This window comes from Corvus hawaiiensis, chromosome 10, assembly GCF_020740725.1.
Source record: "Corvus hawaiiensis isolate bCorHaw1 chromosome 10, bCorHaw1.pri.cur, whole genome shotgun sequence".
In the NCBI taxonomy this organism is placed as follows: Eukaryota; Metazoa; Chordata; class Aves; order Passeriformes; family Corvidae; genus Corvus; species Corvus hawaiiensis.
Genome location: NC_063222.1, coordinates 15,716,229 through 15,731,305, shown reverse-complemented (window position 1 = coordinate 15,731,305; position 15,077 = coordinate 15,716,229). Strand labels below are relative to the sequence as shown.

The 15,077-nt window shown below is 35.3% G+C and overlaps 1 protein-coding gene across 21 annotated transcripts in view; it reads left to right on the top strand.

Moving 5' to 3' along the window:
- The window catches only part of DLG1 (discs large MAGUK scaffold protein 1), a 149,568-nt gene that overhangs the window by 121,747 nt on the left and 12,744 nt on the right, over positions 1-15,077 (top strand). For 8 of the 21 annotated variants that reach the window (XM_048315007.1, XM_048315016.1, XM_048315000.1 and 5 more), the window contains 4 exons: positions 5,719-5,895; positions 6,692-6,761; positions 11,946-11,979; positions 13,580-13,621. In XM_048315007.1, the coding sequence (XP_048170964.1) occupies positions 5,719-5,895; positions 6,692-6,761; positions 11,946-11,979; positions 13,580-13,621 (323 nt within the window). Of the gene's footprint in view, positions 1-5,718; positions 5,896-6,691; positions 6,762-11,157; positions 11,258-11,945; positions 11,980-13,579; positions 13,622-15,077 lie in introns of all 21 variants that reach the window. The other 13 variants (XM_048315003.1, XM_048314997.1, XM_048315010.1 and 10 more) reach the window with 3 other exon arrangements.

The following is a 15,077-nucleotide window of genomic DNA, read 5'->3' as shown; positions in this document are numbered from 1 at the left end:
GGGGAAATTATGGCAAGGTGCAGTTTATTCATGTGTCATTTAACTCCTACATCATTTATCATGTACTGATAAAGCATAACGTTTCAAGTATGGAATGTAGGTAAAAGGATTGCGTTTTTAAAAATAAATTGATTTTTGAGTTCCCCAAATCAGCTTATCTCTGGATTGAATCAGGGCCAGCAGTAGCCTCTTGGTAGGGGCCAGAATGTTTCAGCAGAGTAGGTAAGGCTTCAAGTAGTTCTGGTGCTTGGGTTAAACATGGTTAAAAATGTTGTAGGACCTCACTGATTTACCTGCTAAAAGTAAGCAGGCTCAGTTGCTGTTGACTTTTCCCATCCAAAGCAGATACTGTTTTGTTAATGGTGTGTTCTATCTACTGAGCTATGGGAAAGGAAGCAAGTCATAGATGAAGCAGTTCCCTGATTGCATTGATGGTCAGAAAAGTCATGGTCCTTTGTAACCTATTTCTGAATGCTTTGACACAAATGTAGCTAAATACTCATAGGGCTTCTGTTTAGCTTGACTCTAACAGGTAGTTCCTATGTTTAGACATATCATTTCAGTAGCTGGATTCTGTTTTCTTAGATTTGAGCCTACTTTTTTTTTTTTATACTTCTGTCTGCATTAAATATTTTGGGGGTCAAAATTTAAATTTCTTAAAAAAAAATGCCGTAAATACTAAGGGTAGGTGCTTGATACCGCAGTTATCCATATCTTTGAATTTCCACAGGTAGGTAGGTGTACATATGGATATTTTGCTGAGATCTTCCTTTCCATAATCTCAAGATTTATTGCTTTAGCCCTCATCATGTAACTAAGCCTAAACAATTCTAAATGCTTTTATTTTGCTTGGTTAGCTATAGCCTGATTAGGTTCTAAAGCGCTTATGCTCATGTTCGCACTCTGGTCTGATATTTTAACCCACTGACAAGCATTTTATGTTTACGTAGCTTTTATTCCACTGATGGAAGTTGTTGAGCTTTTGACTTTGCCAGCTGCTGCAGAACTTTCAGCCTTCTCCAGGTTGTTGACAGAAGCCTTGTGAGGACTGGTTTCATTGAAGGTTTTTGAGGCTCAATAATCAGTGTTGGTATAAGTCAGTACAAAAATCTAAAATGCAAAAATTCCACTGCAGAAATACTTTCCTACCCACATCTCTTTACAGAGGGTGATGTTAGGGCTTTTGGGATCTGCTCGTGTCATCGCACCAAAAGTTGCCAAAGACTGGGAGGCAACTTTGTATGCACAGAAAGAGTTCACATCTGTTCTGTCTGGTTTCTGATGCAATTTTGACCACATTGAAGTAACTTTTATGAATATTTTCACATATTGCTAGATACTGACAGAACATGTTAGTTATCCACTTTATTCCTGATAATAAGTCACTCTGGTATAATCATACTCTACTTTTAATTGTACCAATTCAAAGCCAATGTTAGTAACTTCAGCTATCTTTTTTCAGTAGTACTGGGTTTTGGATATGCCTTAAAGGATGCCAGTTATGTAACAAAATGCTGAATTGAATGGTAAATCCAACAGTAAAATGTTTATAGGCATTCAATCACAATTGCAGAAAACCTATTAAATAAAAATACTCTGAAAATCATCTCTGCTGGTTTCTCGAGATCATGGTAACAAATTAGTAAATAAAATCAGCTACATCACTGTATCCCTTTAAACATGGTATCTTTAAGACTAGTCTACCTGTAAACAGCATTTTTGTGGTATTATGTAATATTAAGGAAAAGGCAATTGTGTTTGCCTGAAGATACCATTTGAAGTAAAATGGAAGATTTTTCTTTGTAATTGTATGTATATCAAAAGTGACGCATAGCAATCTAGGAAACAGTCCTTGGAGAGCAATACAAATACAGCAATTCAGCAGCAGCTGACTCTTCATTTGCACATCCAAGTCTCCCCCCACACCACCACCCTGTCCCCAGCTAATTCAGATATTCAGATGTTCTGATGTGCCTTCTCTTATTTTGCTTTATATTTCTTCTGGTCTTTGTTCTAAGAGAAGACAGATTCTCTCATAATAATGTCTCTGGGTTTGCATCTGAGCTATATCCATATCATTTGCAGCTTCAAAAAGCCCATGTGAGATACCTTCATGGTATCAAGTTTCTGTGATAATATGTTGAGAGAGAGTAAATCTGTTCCATATTTTATCTCATCTTCTGTGGCAAGTCTCAGTCTGCAATGCGTGTAGCATTCAAAATCAAAAATTACTTTTAAATTTGTGCCTTCTTCTGACCAGCATAATACATTCCAAATTCAAACAATGGTGCAGATTTGTGCTTGAATCAGAGAAAAAAATGGTTATATCTCCAAGGTGAAGAAACATAACAGTTTTTAAATGACTAGGATATTTTAACTAAATCCTTTGGAAAAATAAGATCAGATATTAGCAGCAGGCTAAGTGTACTTGCCTGAAGTTTAATTGGGTCATCTCCATGTTTTTCTCAGAGTTCAGACATTAAGTTTCAAATAACTACCAAAAACTCAGAAAAAGAGAACCTCATTTACAAGCTGACCTTCATTTATTTGCTGCAGGAATTCTTGGTTGCTTTTTTTGTTGAAGAAATGCTTCAGTCAACAGCCTATGATAGTGGAAGTAATGAGTGTGGCAGGTAAAAAGATACTCTGGAATATTTGGCACTGTTACAGAGCCATGAAATTTTTGGCTTTGAAGCATAACCACTTATGAAATATGTAACCCAACTTCAGTTTCTCTAGACTTGTGGATGAAGGAACTGAGTTACCTTTTTTAGTGCTCTTTGGTTCCAGAGTAATACAAAGTGAAATAAAAGGGAGGATTTGGTGCTTTCTCTAGAAAATAATTTTTAGGGCTTCCCATTTAAATTTAAATAGAGCTTTACAGTAAATATCATGGACTACACTGAAAGCAGTAGTTGATCAGAAATACTAAATTTATTTTTAAGTAAATTGGGTTTATAACTTACACTAGGTAAATGTATACATGGCATATTTAATCTGTAATAAAAGTCTCCATGCAGGGAGTTAATAGAAGCAGTATGTTTTATATACCAGCCTGTACATAAATGCGTCATCTGGGCTGTGAAGTGAGTTCTTGGTTGATGACATGCCAGGCATACAGGAAAAGCCATGTTAATCACGTGGAATCAAAAAAAAAATTTGTTAATTCTATTTGCTTTTGAGGTCATCTATATAATCATTAGCAGTTCCTGGTACTCCTATAAATGTTAGCTGCATGGTTTTGTCACTATTGTGTGACATTCTAAACGATCTTTTTCAAAAACCATCTTCATCAGCTTTGACTTTTTTGCCCAATAAAATTATTTTTCTTGGAGTGACTTCCCCAGAAGAAATGATTGAAACTGCCTTTCATTGTGCAAAAACTGTTCTGTGTAACCATCTATCTAGTTTGATGGTTACACAGTTTGATGATTACATGTTGGTAATAATGACTTTATCCATTTCTGCTTCCATTTCACTCCTGAGTATTTTTTCCTCATGTAGTCAACATATGTGTTAATGCTGTTAAGCCCAGCTCACAGCTTTTATAAATTTATATGCAAACTCAAAAATAGAAGTTAAAAGAGGAGCTGGTAGAAATCATTACATGAATGCTAACAAGGAATCTCAGGAAATAAATTTCACAGTGCATGTAATTAATTCAGTGAAAATGTATACAACTTAAATCTGCATTGAAAGTACATACTGGATTTTGTGCAGTTTATTTTGAGATATGAAATGATATTTGTCCCGAGTGTCTCTTGAACAAATGTGCAGAATAAATGTGGAGGAATAACTACTTCCTATCTGAATAATTTTCTTACCTGCAGTATTTTGGCTGTTTCAAAGGAAAAAAAAATTGTTCTGATTTTTTAAAAAATAATCAGGATATCTTAAGTATGCTATGGAATTAACCCAAAAGATCTTATTGTGAAGGTTGCACTGCTAAGGAAGGTGGTATTTCAACCTCCAACCTATTTCAAAATTGAAAGCCTAAATTTTGTTATAAACTTAAATTAATGGTATTGTAGACTTAAATATAAGGCTCTTTGTATATGAAGAGTAAATATTTTGAAGCCATTTAAAAATTTCTGTGGTTTTTTAGACATTTTTTAAAATGTTTATTAAAACCTTCAATCCTTTAGGAAAAGTTGTGTTATATTTTATAACCCAAGAAAGGCACGGTGTCTCAAACAACTCTGGTTTTGCAATAGATGCTGAAGGTGAATTGGTCTGACAAAATATTTTGGATTTTTTCCCTGTAAACAGTTTGTTATTGATTATGAATAAATGCAGTTCAAACCCAAAGAAATACACTCAGTGCTTTAGAAAGGTAAAATTCACAAAGTGAAGTACATTTTGGAGCAAACAGGTTATGACTTGCATGGGTTAAAAATTTCTGTGATATTAAAAATCTAGCAGAAAAAAGTATGTAAGACCAGTGTTTGGGATAAAGTGACAAGCTGAATTTGGACAAGGAAAATGACACCCTTTTAAATCATCACAATTTAATCTGTTGGCACTACTTTGTGATGGCTTGATATAGAGCAAGTTGGATTCGGGTATTGTTCAGAAATTGGAGCACTGACAACGTACAAACTGGCAGATGAAATGATACTGAGGATTTTTTGGATGTTGTCATACAAGCACTTATTTTACATAGGTGAGGTTCAGGAACTATTTTCAAATAGAAAAGAAGAGTTGTTTAGAAGGCAGAATCTTAGGAGTAATTTCTTGCCGTTTGCTACGAAGCTTCTGTCATCTTTCATTTCCATGTCCTCATTAAACCCTCAGCTGTGCCAGGCAGCAGCATACTGCGGATATCTTCATTTCCTCAGGGAACTTGTCCAGGTATAAAATGATCCAAAAGGGAGAAAAGATTTTACTTGTAAACCAGATCAGTTCCACAGTGTGGTGGACCGTGTGCCTTTTCAGGCACCTGTGCTTTGTTAAGCAAGAAGGGGAACAGGAGTCAGTACAAAGCAGGCATGGATGTGGGCAGGGTAATAGTGGCTTGCATAAACTTTTCTTGCTGCCAGAGGGAATGTTAATAAAACTGTAGTCACGCAGCTGCTATTCAGGTATTGTGAGTGCCTATTATTTGAAAACAGGCTTACCTTAGGAAAAACGATGAGATTCTCTTGAAATGGTCAGGAATTTCCCAAAGGAATGTGCATAAGGTTCTCTGCCTTTAGGTACTACAGTAGCAAAGTGGTGATCAGATCACATTTCTAAGTTGTTGTTTTTATCCTGGGAGCAGGACACTGACTTTTATTTGAAAGACAGTACTAAACTGTACTAAATTACTAAATAATTTCAATTTATAACTTGATATGAAACAGTGTACTTTACAGAACTTTTGTCAGTGCTGTAGCTTCAACTACTTGTGTTTTTATCCTAGGCTGATACATAACTTGCTCTGCGCAAAGTACTTATTGAATTGCAGAAGGTGTCTTCTATAGAGCTTTTGTAAAGCACTAGAGGTTTGCTCTGGATGAAGTTTTTTCTTATTCATTAAAGCTTAGAAGTGTGTGTGGATACTGTTCTACATATTCTGTGTGTGTATGAGAGAATGTATTCAGCCTTCTGTAAGTACCTGTCAGAATGATGCAATTATTTATGAATAGCACAGGCAGCTTGCTTCATATTTTGTGCTATTCATACTTTCCTGTTTTTTTCTTGCTTTTTTCTATGTTTAATTTTTTCTTTTCAATGTAGAGCTCTTTTTGATTATGACAAGACTAAAGACAGTGGCCTTCCGAGTCAAGGATTAAACTTCAAATTTGGCGATATTCTCCACGTCATTAATGCTTCTGATGATGAATGGTGGCAAGCACGGCAGGTAACTCCAGATGGAGAAAGTGATGAAATTGGAGTTATCCCAAGCAAACGGAGGTATGTCATACTTTATTGACTTTGAGATGTCTGCTATTAAACATCTGATCTCATTAATACATATACTGTATATGCTTTTCTCTTTGTTGTTAATTCTGTACCACATCAGCCACTTGTTTGATTTTGGTTTTTTGGTTTGGTGGTTTTTTTTTTTTCAAGTAATCTGTAGTGGGATTCTCATTTACTTAATGAGAAGTTTATTAAAACCCTGTTTAGCCTTAGGAGTTGTGTGCTGAAGTTGATAAAGGTAGTCCACATCCACCGTCTCTGTTCTCATTGTAAGCAAGTTGTGGGTTTAATAACATCACATGTGGGTTTAATAACAGTTTAATAACCATTTATGTATGAAAAGATGCAAAGTGAATTTTATTCAAGTCACTACACTATCATGAATTCTTTCTACCCAGAACCTGGAAAACTGGAAAATCATCCTTTGGTAGCCAGAGCCAATGGAGATGAGGTTTTGGTTGGCATACTGGAGACTCAAATAAGAGTTTAGGTGCTCTGAATCTTAATATCTGCTGTTAACTGATAATTGAGGCTGTTCACTTACTGTGTCATGTTTCCTCTTTGCACCCTCTGGATTTATTGAACACATATAGCCACAAAATACTCCCAGTACTCTCACAGCTCATCACTTGAGAAATAACAGTTTTCCATTAGCAGGCTTCCATTTTCTGAATATGTCATAAGCAATAAAATGTGTAGTTCGAAAGGTACATCAATATAGTTCTTTTGTAACAAGCAGTAACTTGAAGTTCTGATTCTGCCATTGTTGTGCATGTTTTTGTGGCAGAGTTGAGAAAAAAGAACGAGCCCGTTTGAAGACAGTGAAATTCAATTCCAAAACAAGAGGAGATAAAGGGGTGAGTTAATGAAGTGCTGGCATTGTGAATGGTAACATTTTTCAGTGATTTTATGTGTGGAGAATCAGTTTCAGATTTGAGAGAAAAGACTAAATTCTATCAAACAGAAATAAAATAATTCTGAACACCAAAGCAGACTTCAGTTGCCAAAACACTGCAAATTGTTTAAAGAATTAGCATAGAAATATATATGCTTGTTAATACTGTAATGTAGTAGGAGCTGTATATCCTAACCAAGTATTGAATAGTGCCATTTCCAACAGCTGTGGTTCCTGTCCCAGTACATGTGATGGGAATGAGTGGTGAGAAAGCAGTGAGCCTATGAATAGTAATAAGAATATTTGTAGCCAAAATTATAGCAATTTCATAATGGCACAACAGTTAAATTTGTTTGTTTTGAGGGTGAGGCTTTTTTGAAATGTTTTGTTTGTTCTGAAATTTGAGAAACAATTCCACTACCTTACCATTTCTACAGTAGTATATGACTAGTAATTTCAAGACTTAGGCATGTGCATTTTAGATGTAAGTCTTCTAAAGTAATAATATATTGCCATTTTAAAAAATCTGAAGTATGCTTTAAGCTCCTGAGGAAGCTATTTCTTAAATAGTGATTATATTTTTAATTGCACTAATGCTGTAGCATTTGTTAGTTGTTATTGTAAATCCTACAAATGCCTGTTAGTAATTTATTTCAGTTACAATGTTTACATAACTTCAGAAATCACATCTGTAAAATATTAAAGCTTCAGTATTACGTCCCGATAGTGTAGGACTGCAAAGTATAAAGACTCTAAAATCCATATATACATCCCTCTGCTATATGGCAAAGGTTTCAGTTATTAACAAAATGTCATGGTTTTCCCCATATGTATTTGTTTAAAAGGAAATCAGTATCTCTAGCTACTTTCTGATGCACAATTATGGTACTGCCTTGGAGATTCACTGGATTAATTGCAGTATTTTTCTCTTTTGGTGCATTCATAATTTGGTATTGGAATAAAATGTTATCAACTGACATGGTAATTTGAGTTTGCTTTTTAGAAGTCATACAAAGAGTGGCTTAAATACTTCAGATTCTTTTCATTACGTTAAGTAATTTTTCAAATGTTACCATGTTCTTTGAAAGATAATTGCATGGTTTTGTAGTTTGTCTACCAATAAACTGCAAACAGTTAATTACTGACGTGTTTGAAGTTAGCATTTTGACAACAGCAGAGTTGGTGCACAGTCCCTGTGTACTAACAGAGCACCAAAGAAATGCATGGAATACTGAGTGGAAAAGCAACTACGCTTGCCATTGATGTAGAACTGCAGTTCTCTTTCTTTAGTAATATTTCATTTTGCAAACACACTTACACTGTTCACAATCTTTTGCTTCAGCTGTAAATGTTTTAACATCAGAGTTTCTCTTGAAAGTATTCCTCCTGTATTTGTCATGATGATACTTTTCCCAGTAAGTTGACTGCACCGTCCATGTCCTCATGGACCACATGCCTTCCTGTGTCTGTGTATGCTAATACTCCATGAACAGGATGAAATACCCATTTTGTACAGTTTTTGAAAATGTCTATTTCCTTGAAGAATAACCCTAGTGATGGCTAACATTGAAATCCATGTTCCTTTCATTGTAAGGAAAGCTAAAAAGTCTGGAGCAGAAATGGTTACATTTTATTCTTGCTCGGTCCTTTCATATACACATCTCATTTTCTGTGCTGCTTCTGATTTAATATATTCCTGCTTATGATGCTTGTGAATGATTGCCAGTGGGCTTATGAAAAATTTAATGCAATTACTATGCATTTTCAACTAATAAGCAAATCCTTCTAGCTTTTTATAATCATGATATCTTTTAAAAGTAATCTTTTGGCTAATCTTTTATGCAAAATCAGTATAATATTACTTTTATTTTCTCTTTTTTTTTTGGCAATGGAACTGACTCTGACCATTATACATGCAGTATATAAACTTTCGTATTGATTCAGGAAGACTTACTGTGCAGAAAGTTAAAATAATTCTTATGAAATATTTTCAAAACTATAATGAAGAACCTGATTATGTTTTATGAAGTCCAATAAATCAGCCACTCCTTTTAACTGTAGAAATTGCAGATTCTCACTGCCTTAGCTAAACTGAACCATTTTAGCTTTATTACATTAGTCTCCTTTTACCAAACTGAGGGACTTGCCCAAATGAAACAATTACATAGATGTGAGACTTCTACTTTTTGAATTTACATTACAGTATTTTTCAGTATACTCAGAAAGGATCTCCTCTGGACATATTTCTTTGTTGCCCTTTTTCTGTAGATGACATTACCCTTCCTGGTTGTGAGAAATCATTTGCAGTGACTTGACTTCTGTTAGAGAAGGTCAGGAGGACCATAACGTAAAAATTTGCCTGTGCCAAGTGTTGTTCCTGCCAGCATATGATTGGCTTGAAACTTGATCTTTTGTCAATGTGTCAGGTTGATAATTTACCAATTTTTACAGTGGAATAACAGTTTTAGTCGAACACAGATGCAAGGCAATTAAAGGTTTTATGGATTTCCTCCTTATCACAGTATTGTTATTTCCAGAGCTCAATGTCACTGATTGTGCTCCCATGGTACCATGTGCCTCTTTAACACCTTGTAATTTCAAGTAATTTTTAAAAAAAAACATTGGTAATAAAAATCACTGGATTTTTCTGCTATTGCCCAGCATAGCAAAAGCATCTGTATTAAAACAGATGGCCAGAAGGATTGTTAGTCCTGTAGCAGGATGCAGCTTTTGTGTTGCACTGTAGGAAAAGAGCACAGCTATAGACATTCTCTGTAGGAAGGCCAAGTGCTAGTTTTCAATTGTACCAAAAAATGTGGCCCACCATTTAAAAAAAAATTTGTCCTGTTTGACCCCTAGTTGTTACTGTAATTCATTCCATACTTAATGCTGGTAGAAAGGATAATATGCCTTTTTGGAACTGTATTGCATATAATAGAAGAATGTGAACTCACATGGGCTGAAGAAAGACAATTACTTGAAAGTTAACATGCTCCGAAATTTAGAAACAATTGTTAATAGAGTCTTGATTGCATGATGATTTTTTTTTTTTTTTTTTACAATAGCTTTTAAAAGATGTTTCTGTGGTGCTTTTCTTACTTCCTGCTGCACATAGCTTAGAAATAAATAGTTCCCCTACAGCACAGGGTCTCAAAACCAAGTTGGGTGTTTTCCTATTTTGCCATCCTTCCCATTGTAGTTCTTTTCTGCAAACCAAATGACAAAAACATGGCAAATTTTATGTCTTGGCAAAACTGGTCAGATGAGTCACTCATGCCAAAAGAGGGAAGGAAATTTCTGCTGACTTTAAGTTAGCTGTATTAGCTCTAGTTCTGGGCATAACTGCAATTAAAACATTACTGACTTATTTATACTTTGAGGTTTTTTACTGACTTGGAACAGCAAATTAAAGGTGCTGTAGTCACAAGATGCCTTCAGCAGAAGACATGGCAGATATTACTAAATTCTGTGCTAAGTACCTCTAGACATACCTATATATGAATGAAAATGCATTGATGCTCTCCATCACTTGGACAAGGAGCACAATAATAGTTTATATTCACATGGATGTAAATGTCTATGTAAGTAACTCTAGAAATGTTTGTAGCAACTGAGATGCAGAAATTCTTCAGCAACATGAGCAGTTAATGTCAAAAGTTGCTGAACATGATCCTTGATTTACAGGGTTTTTCATGTGGTGATTATAAATGCAGTCTTGAAAAACATAATTGCCACAATAAACCAATGAAATTAGTTTGTCTCTTTTGAAAGTTAATCTTTGTATTGGGATGCAGACTTACATAGAACAAAGTCATTTCTTTCAGGGAACTTGCAATGAATTGCAATAGTAAAACATTGATACAGGTTTTGAAGTTGTTTGTTTTGGTTGGTTGGTAACACTGCCAAATACTTCTGATGTTCTGTTACAGTATCAGCTGTTTGCAAAAACCACAGCTTTTTTTTTTTTTTTGGGCTTTTTTTTTAAAAATACTGTAACCCCTAAATGAGATAATATCAATGATTTAATTGACTTTGAGTCATTATGGTTTGGCCATCTTACGGCAGCCTAGTTTTCACTTTTTTTTTTACACTCACAGTAAGTCTAAATTTGTGAAATACAGGTCAGGCTGTATAGGATGAGCTAGTTTTCTCAGTACTAAGCATGTGAAACATGGAGAATATGAGCAGAGTCATGATCCCAGTCTCTATTTCTTATGAGCTGAGAAGATAAGTGTTAAACTGAGATATGCACTGCATAATGTGGTTGTAGGAGTCAGCTTCCGCAAAGCTGCTGGTCTGGGCCTTTGTTCACACAGACATTAGACATCCTTTGTTTTGCCCCTCCTTCTCTTCTTCAGCAGTCATTCAATGACAAGCGTAAAAAGAACCTCTTTTCCCGAAAATTTCCCTTCTACAAGAACAAGGACCAGAGTGAGCAGGAAACCAGTGATATTGACCGTAAGTATGTGGCATTCGATGGAGAGCGAAGCACAGTAGAAGGGCCTGCTAGACTGCACTAGGGTGTTACCATGGAGACAGTTTCATGAGCTGCAACAGGCTGAAGAGCTTGTGGTGCCAATGGCAAACCAGTCTACCAAACCGGTGCAACCCTTTGTTTGCTGCTAAAATAAAACTTAACACAAGAGTATCCCAGTTTGGAATAAACTGGGCAATATTGTTGACTAACTGGAGGAGATAACTGCCTTCCAGTGCTGTCAGTGATACTTCTCTGTTTCTGACTTGGAGGAGAAGGCACAATATTGATGAAAGTATAATGGAGCTTACCAGCTTCTCAAATCAGTCCCTTTAGACTGGTTCTTCAAAGTCATTCATTCTAATTTGATTTTGCTAATGAAGAGAGGTTACTTTGATTTTCATTGTTCTTGCCAGCACTAAAAAACAAAGTGTATTCTCAAAACGTAGTTGCATAAATTTGCTAATTTAGACCAGGTTCAAAACACTGTTCTCTGCCATTTGCATTACTGATTGCACTTCATGTGCCAGTCAAGTCAAATTCTATAGACTTATTTTCCCTGTGATGTTCTAGGAACTGTCTCCTGTCGTAGCGCCAATTTTATATATTACTGACAATTATTTTCTTTGTGATTGTCTTTTTATTGCTTGCCCTCTGGGGACTACTCTGCAGGAGGTCCCTGACGACATGGGATCAAAAGGCCTGAGTAAGTGATCAAAATACTCCCAAGTTATTTTAACCTCCTTCTGAAAAATTACTACTTTTTTTTTTTGACAGATCTCTTTGAGATTGGTGCTCTACTGGCATAAGGAGGTTGACTAAAAATGGTTCATAAGCTTTTCCTCGTTTGTAATCTTTTGGAGTTTTTGCTTTCAGGAACATGTAAAGTTTATGTGACTGTCACATTAGATTTGTTTTGTTTTTAGAAGCTTACCAGTGCTTTCTTGTTTGTCCTTAACAGTACTGTGTTTTTAAATTTGGTGATTATTTTTTAATGTTATTTATATCTTGTCCTTGTATTTTTATTTATTTAAAAATAACCTTATGGCTTTTTACAGTAATAGTACAACCATTGCCATGCTACTTTAACTAGTTACAGTTTTCACTCCTCTCTTTAGGCGACTGATGTTTACGGCTACTTAAAGCAAACAAAACTTTCCCTTAACAAATGCCATGAGAATTTTTCTGTTTGACTTGAATGCTCATGATGCTTTTAGACCAGGTGGACGGCTAACAGGGGAGACTTATAAGCATTCGTCATATTTTTATTTGAATCCAGTAAGATTCAAAAGTTGCTCTGTACTCTCAGCAGATCTGTTTGTGTATACACACCTCACTACTAAATGTATTAAAATGACAAATAAAAAAAGTCAAGACCATGATTTCATCACAGGTATTAAATTCACAGTTAGGCACTTATGCAATAGGAACAGTAGTCTCTAAAGGGATGTGCCTAAGGGTCATTAAGGATAGCATTTCTTCCCAAGGCATAACTGTAAGGCTCAGTGTTCGTGAAATTACTTGTAGGCCAGTGTGCTTCCGTACCTGGCCTCAATCATGAAGTAAAAATTCTAGTCACTGTAACATTCATTTTTCAATTCTGAAATGGCTACTTTCAAAGGAATTATTCATCTAGACCAGAAGAATTTAGCAACCTTTATGGCCTTATGGTTTAGAACAAGATCAAAAGCAGCCTTTATGGCCTTATGATCATACCTAGTTTAAACTACGTAATATGGTCCAGAAGTATCTCTAGATGACTCTATTCTGTAAACAGTTGGCTTCTAGTCTGTTTTTCAGCACAGACTTTTTGAAACTGCCTTACCACACTTAATTCAAGTTGTTACATGCTACACTGTATTTCCTCTAATTTAATCCATTATTTTCTGCTACAAGACTCTAAATGTAATCAATGAATTGCCTGCATAAAATTTGAAATGCCATCATTTTTACTCAACTCATGAAATCCCATGATTTTTACTCAAAAAAATTCATCCTGAAGTGAAAACCTAAAAATTGCAGGGTTACATGTGAATTGTGAATTAGTGTACTTTTTGTAATCTTATTTTGTGTGCTGTTTAATGTTTTTCTTTTTATTAACATCAATTCCTTTCATATGAAATTAAGCTTGATCCTGAGAGCTATGAGAAGTACCTTAAAACTTTTATATGCAGTATGTATTGATTTCAGCACTTTGATATGAGTATTGTCTTTCATCTGGATTATTTTTTGTCGATTTTCTTTCTGTTTGACTCATGCCATTGGTGTATGTTCCTTATTTTTTTCCCATTGTGTTGCAATTTCAGAGCATGTAACCTCTAATGCCAGCGATAGTGAAAGTAGTTACCGTAAGTGTTTTTAAGTTCTTTGTTTATTCAGAACCTTTGTTTTGTAGCTCTTTCTTTGGTTTTGTTTGTCTGTCTTTTCTGGGTATTTACATGTTAAATAGAACTTCCAGTCACCTTCAGGTGAAATCTGTGGTTGTGTATTTGGTGCAGTACTGCAAATTGTTCTATGTCTTTGTTTTTAAAAAACTCCCTAGAATCACTGCAAACCTCCTTTATGGATATTTTTATTGTTGCCTGTGATTTTCTTAGTTCAGCTTAATTTGAATCTGCTCCTATTTTTTTTTTTTTTTCAAATTACGCAAGCTAGCTAGACCTGTTAAATTTAAATGTAAATTTAATACTGACAAATATAATTATATGTAGCTGAGACTTAATACTGGAAGTGTAACCAAACTGTGTAATCTGTCAAATAATGCCATAACTATCTAAAGTTTTTCACAACTGATAGTCAGATTGAATATGTATATACTTCAGTGAAAGTACAGATAAGCAAACATGTATTTACCCTTGCTTTCAGCTCATTTATTTTGTCAAGCATGGGTGCTTAGTATGAACTGTCTTCAAAGCATACGACACACATTCAGTGCTGGAGTCAGTTTTGATAAATCAGCATGCTAGTTCTCTCTCTCTCTCTGAAGACGTAGTGTCTTCTAAATACCACACTCAGTTTGCTTTTTCTACTAGCATAAGCTTCAGTAGTGTTAACTATTACCCAGTAGCACTCCATGTTCATGGTGGGTAATAGGCTGCATGGTGCTGCTCTACTGTGCTTTAACATGTCTTAAACCATAGCAAGAACTCGAATCCCACTGCTCATTTCCAGTGAACAGCTTCCCAGTGAGGTTGCAGTCTAGACCTGGAAGCCATGATAGACCAGAGCAGGACAACAGCAAAGCTGAGGATTTGAAGAGAAACATGAAAAGAAGAAACAGTAGAAGTCATGCAATGATTTGCTGCTCAGCTCCTGGCTGCCTGCTAACTGTGTAATGGGCACTGCAGAAATACGTAATTTATGTCAGGATAATAAGGAAGGTGGTTCATTAACAGATATATATGTTTGGAAGCTGTAGATCTTTTCAGAGGTGATGAGCCACATATTTTCTTCCAGATGATTACACTGAAGGAGAGAATGTATATACACATATGCAAAATGCTGATGATGTTGCAGACTGTAATTGAAAAGAAACCAATTGAGGGAGGCATCTGTATTCCCTGAGAGTAACACAGAATTGAGCACATATGGAAGTTGCCTTTGACAAGGAGAAATTTTAATCATTTTTAATGACACACCATTAAAACTATCTAACCATGACTATTTCTTCATAAATTTGCTGCTTCGCTCTCTTCCCTCACTACCAAGGTTTTTCTGAGAGCTTGCTTTATATACATTTAAACCTCATTATTGGTACTACTAGTTAGTTTTTTACTCTATTGTTACTTGAGAAGCCAGGATTTT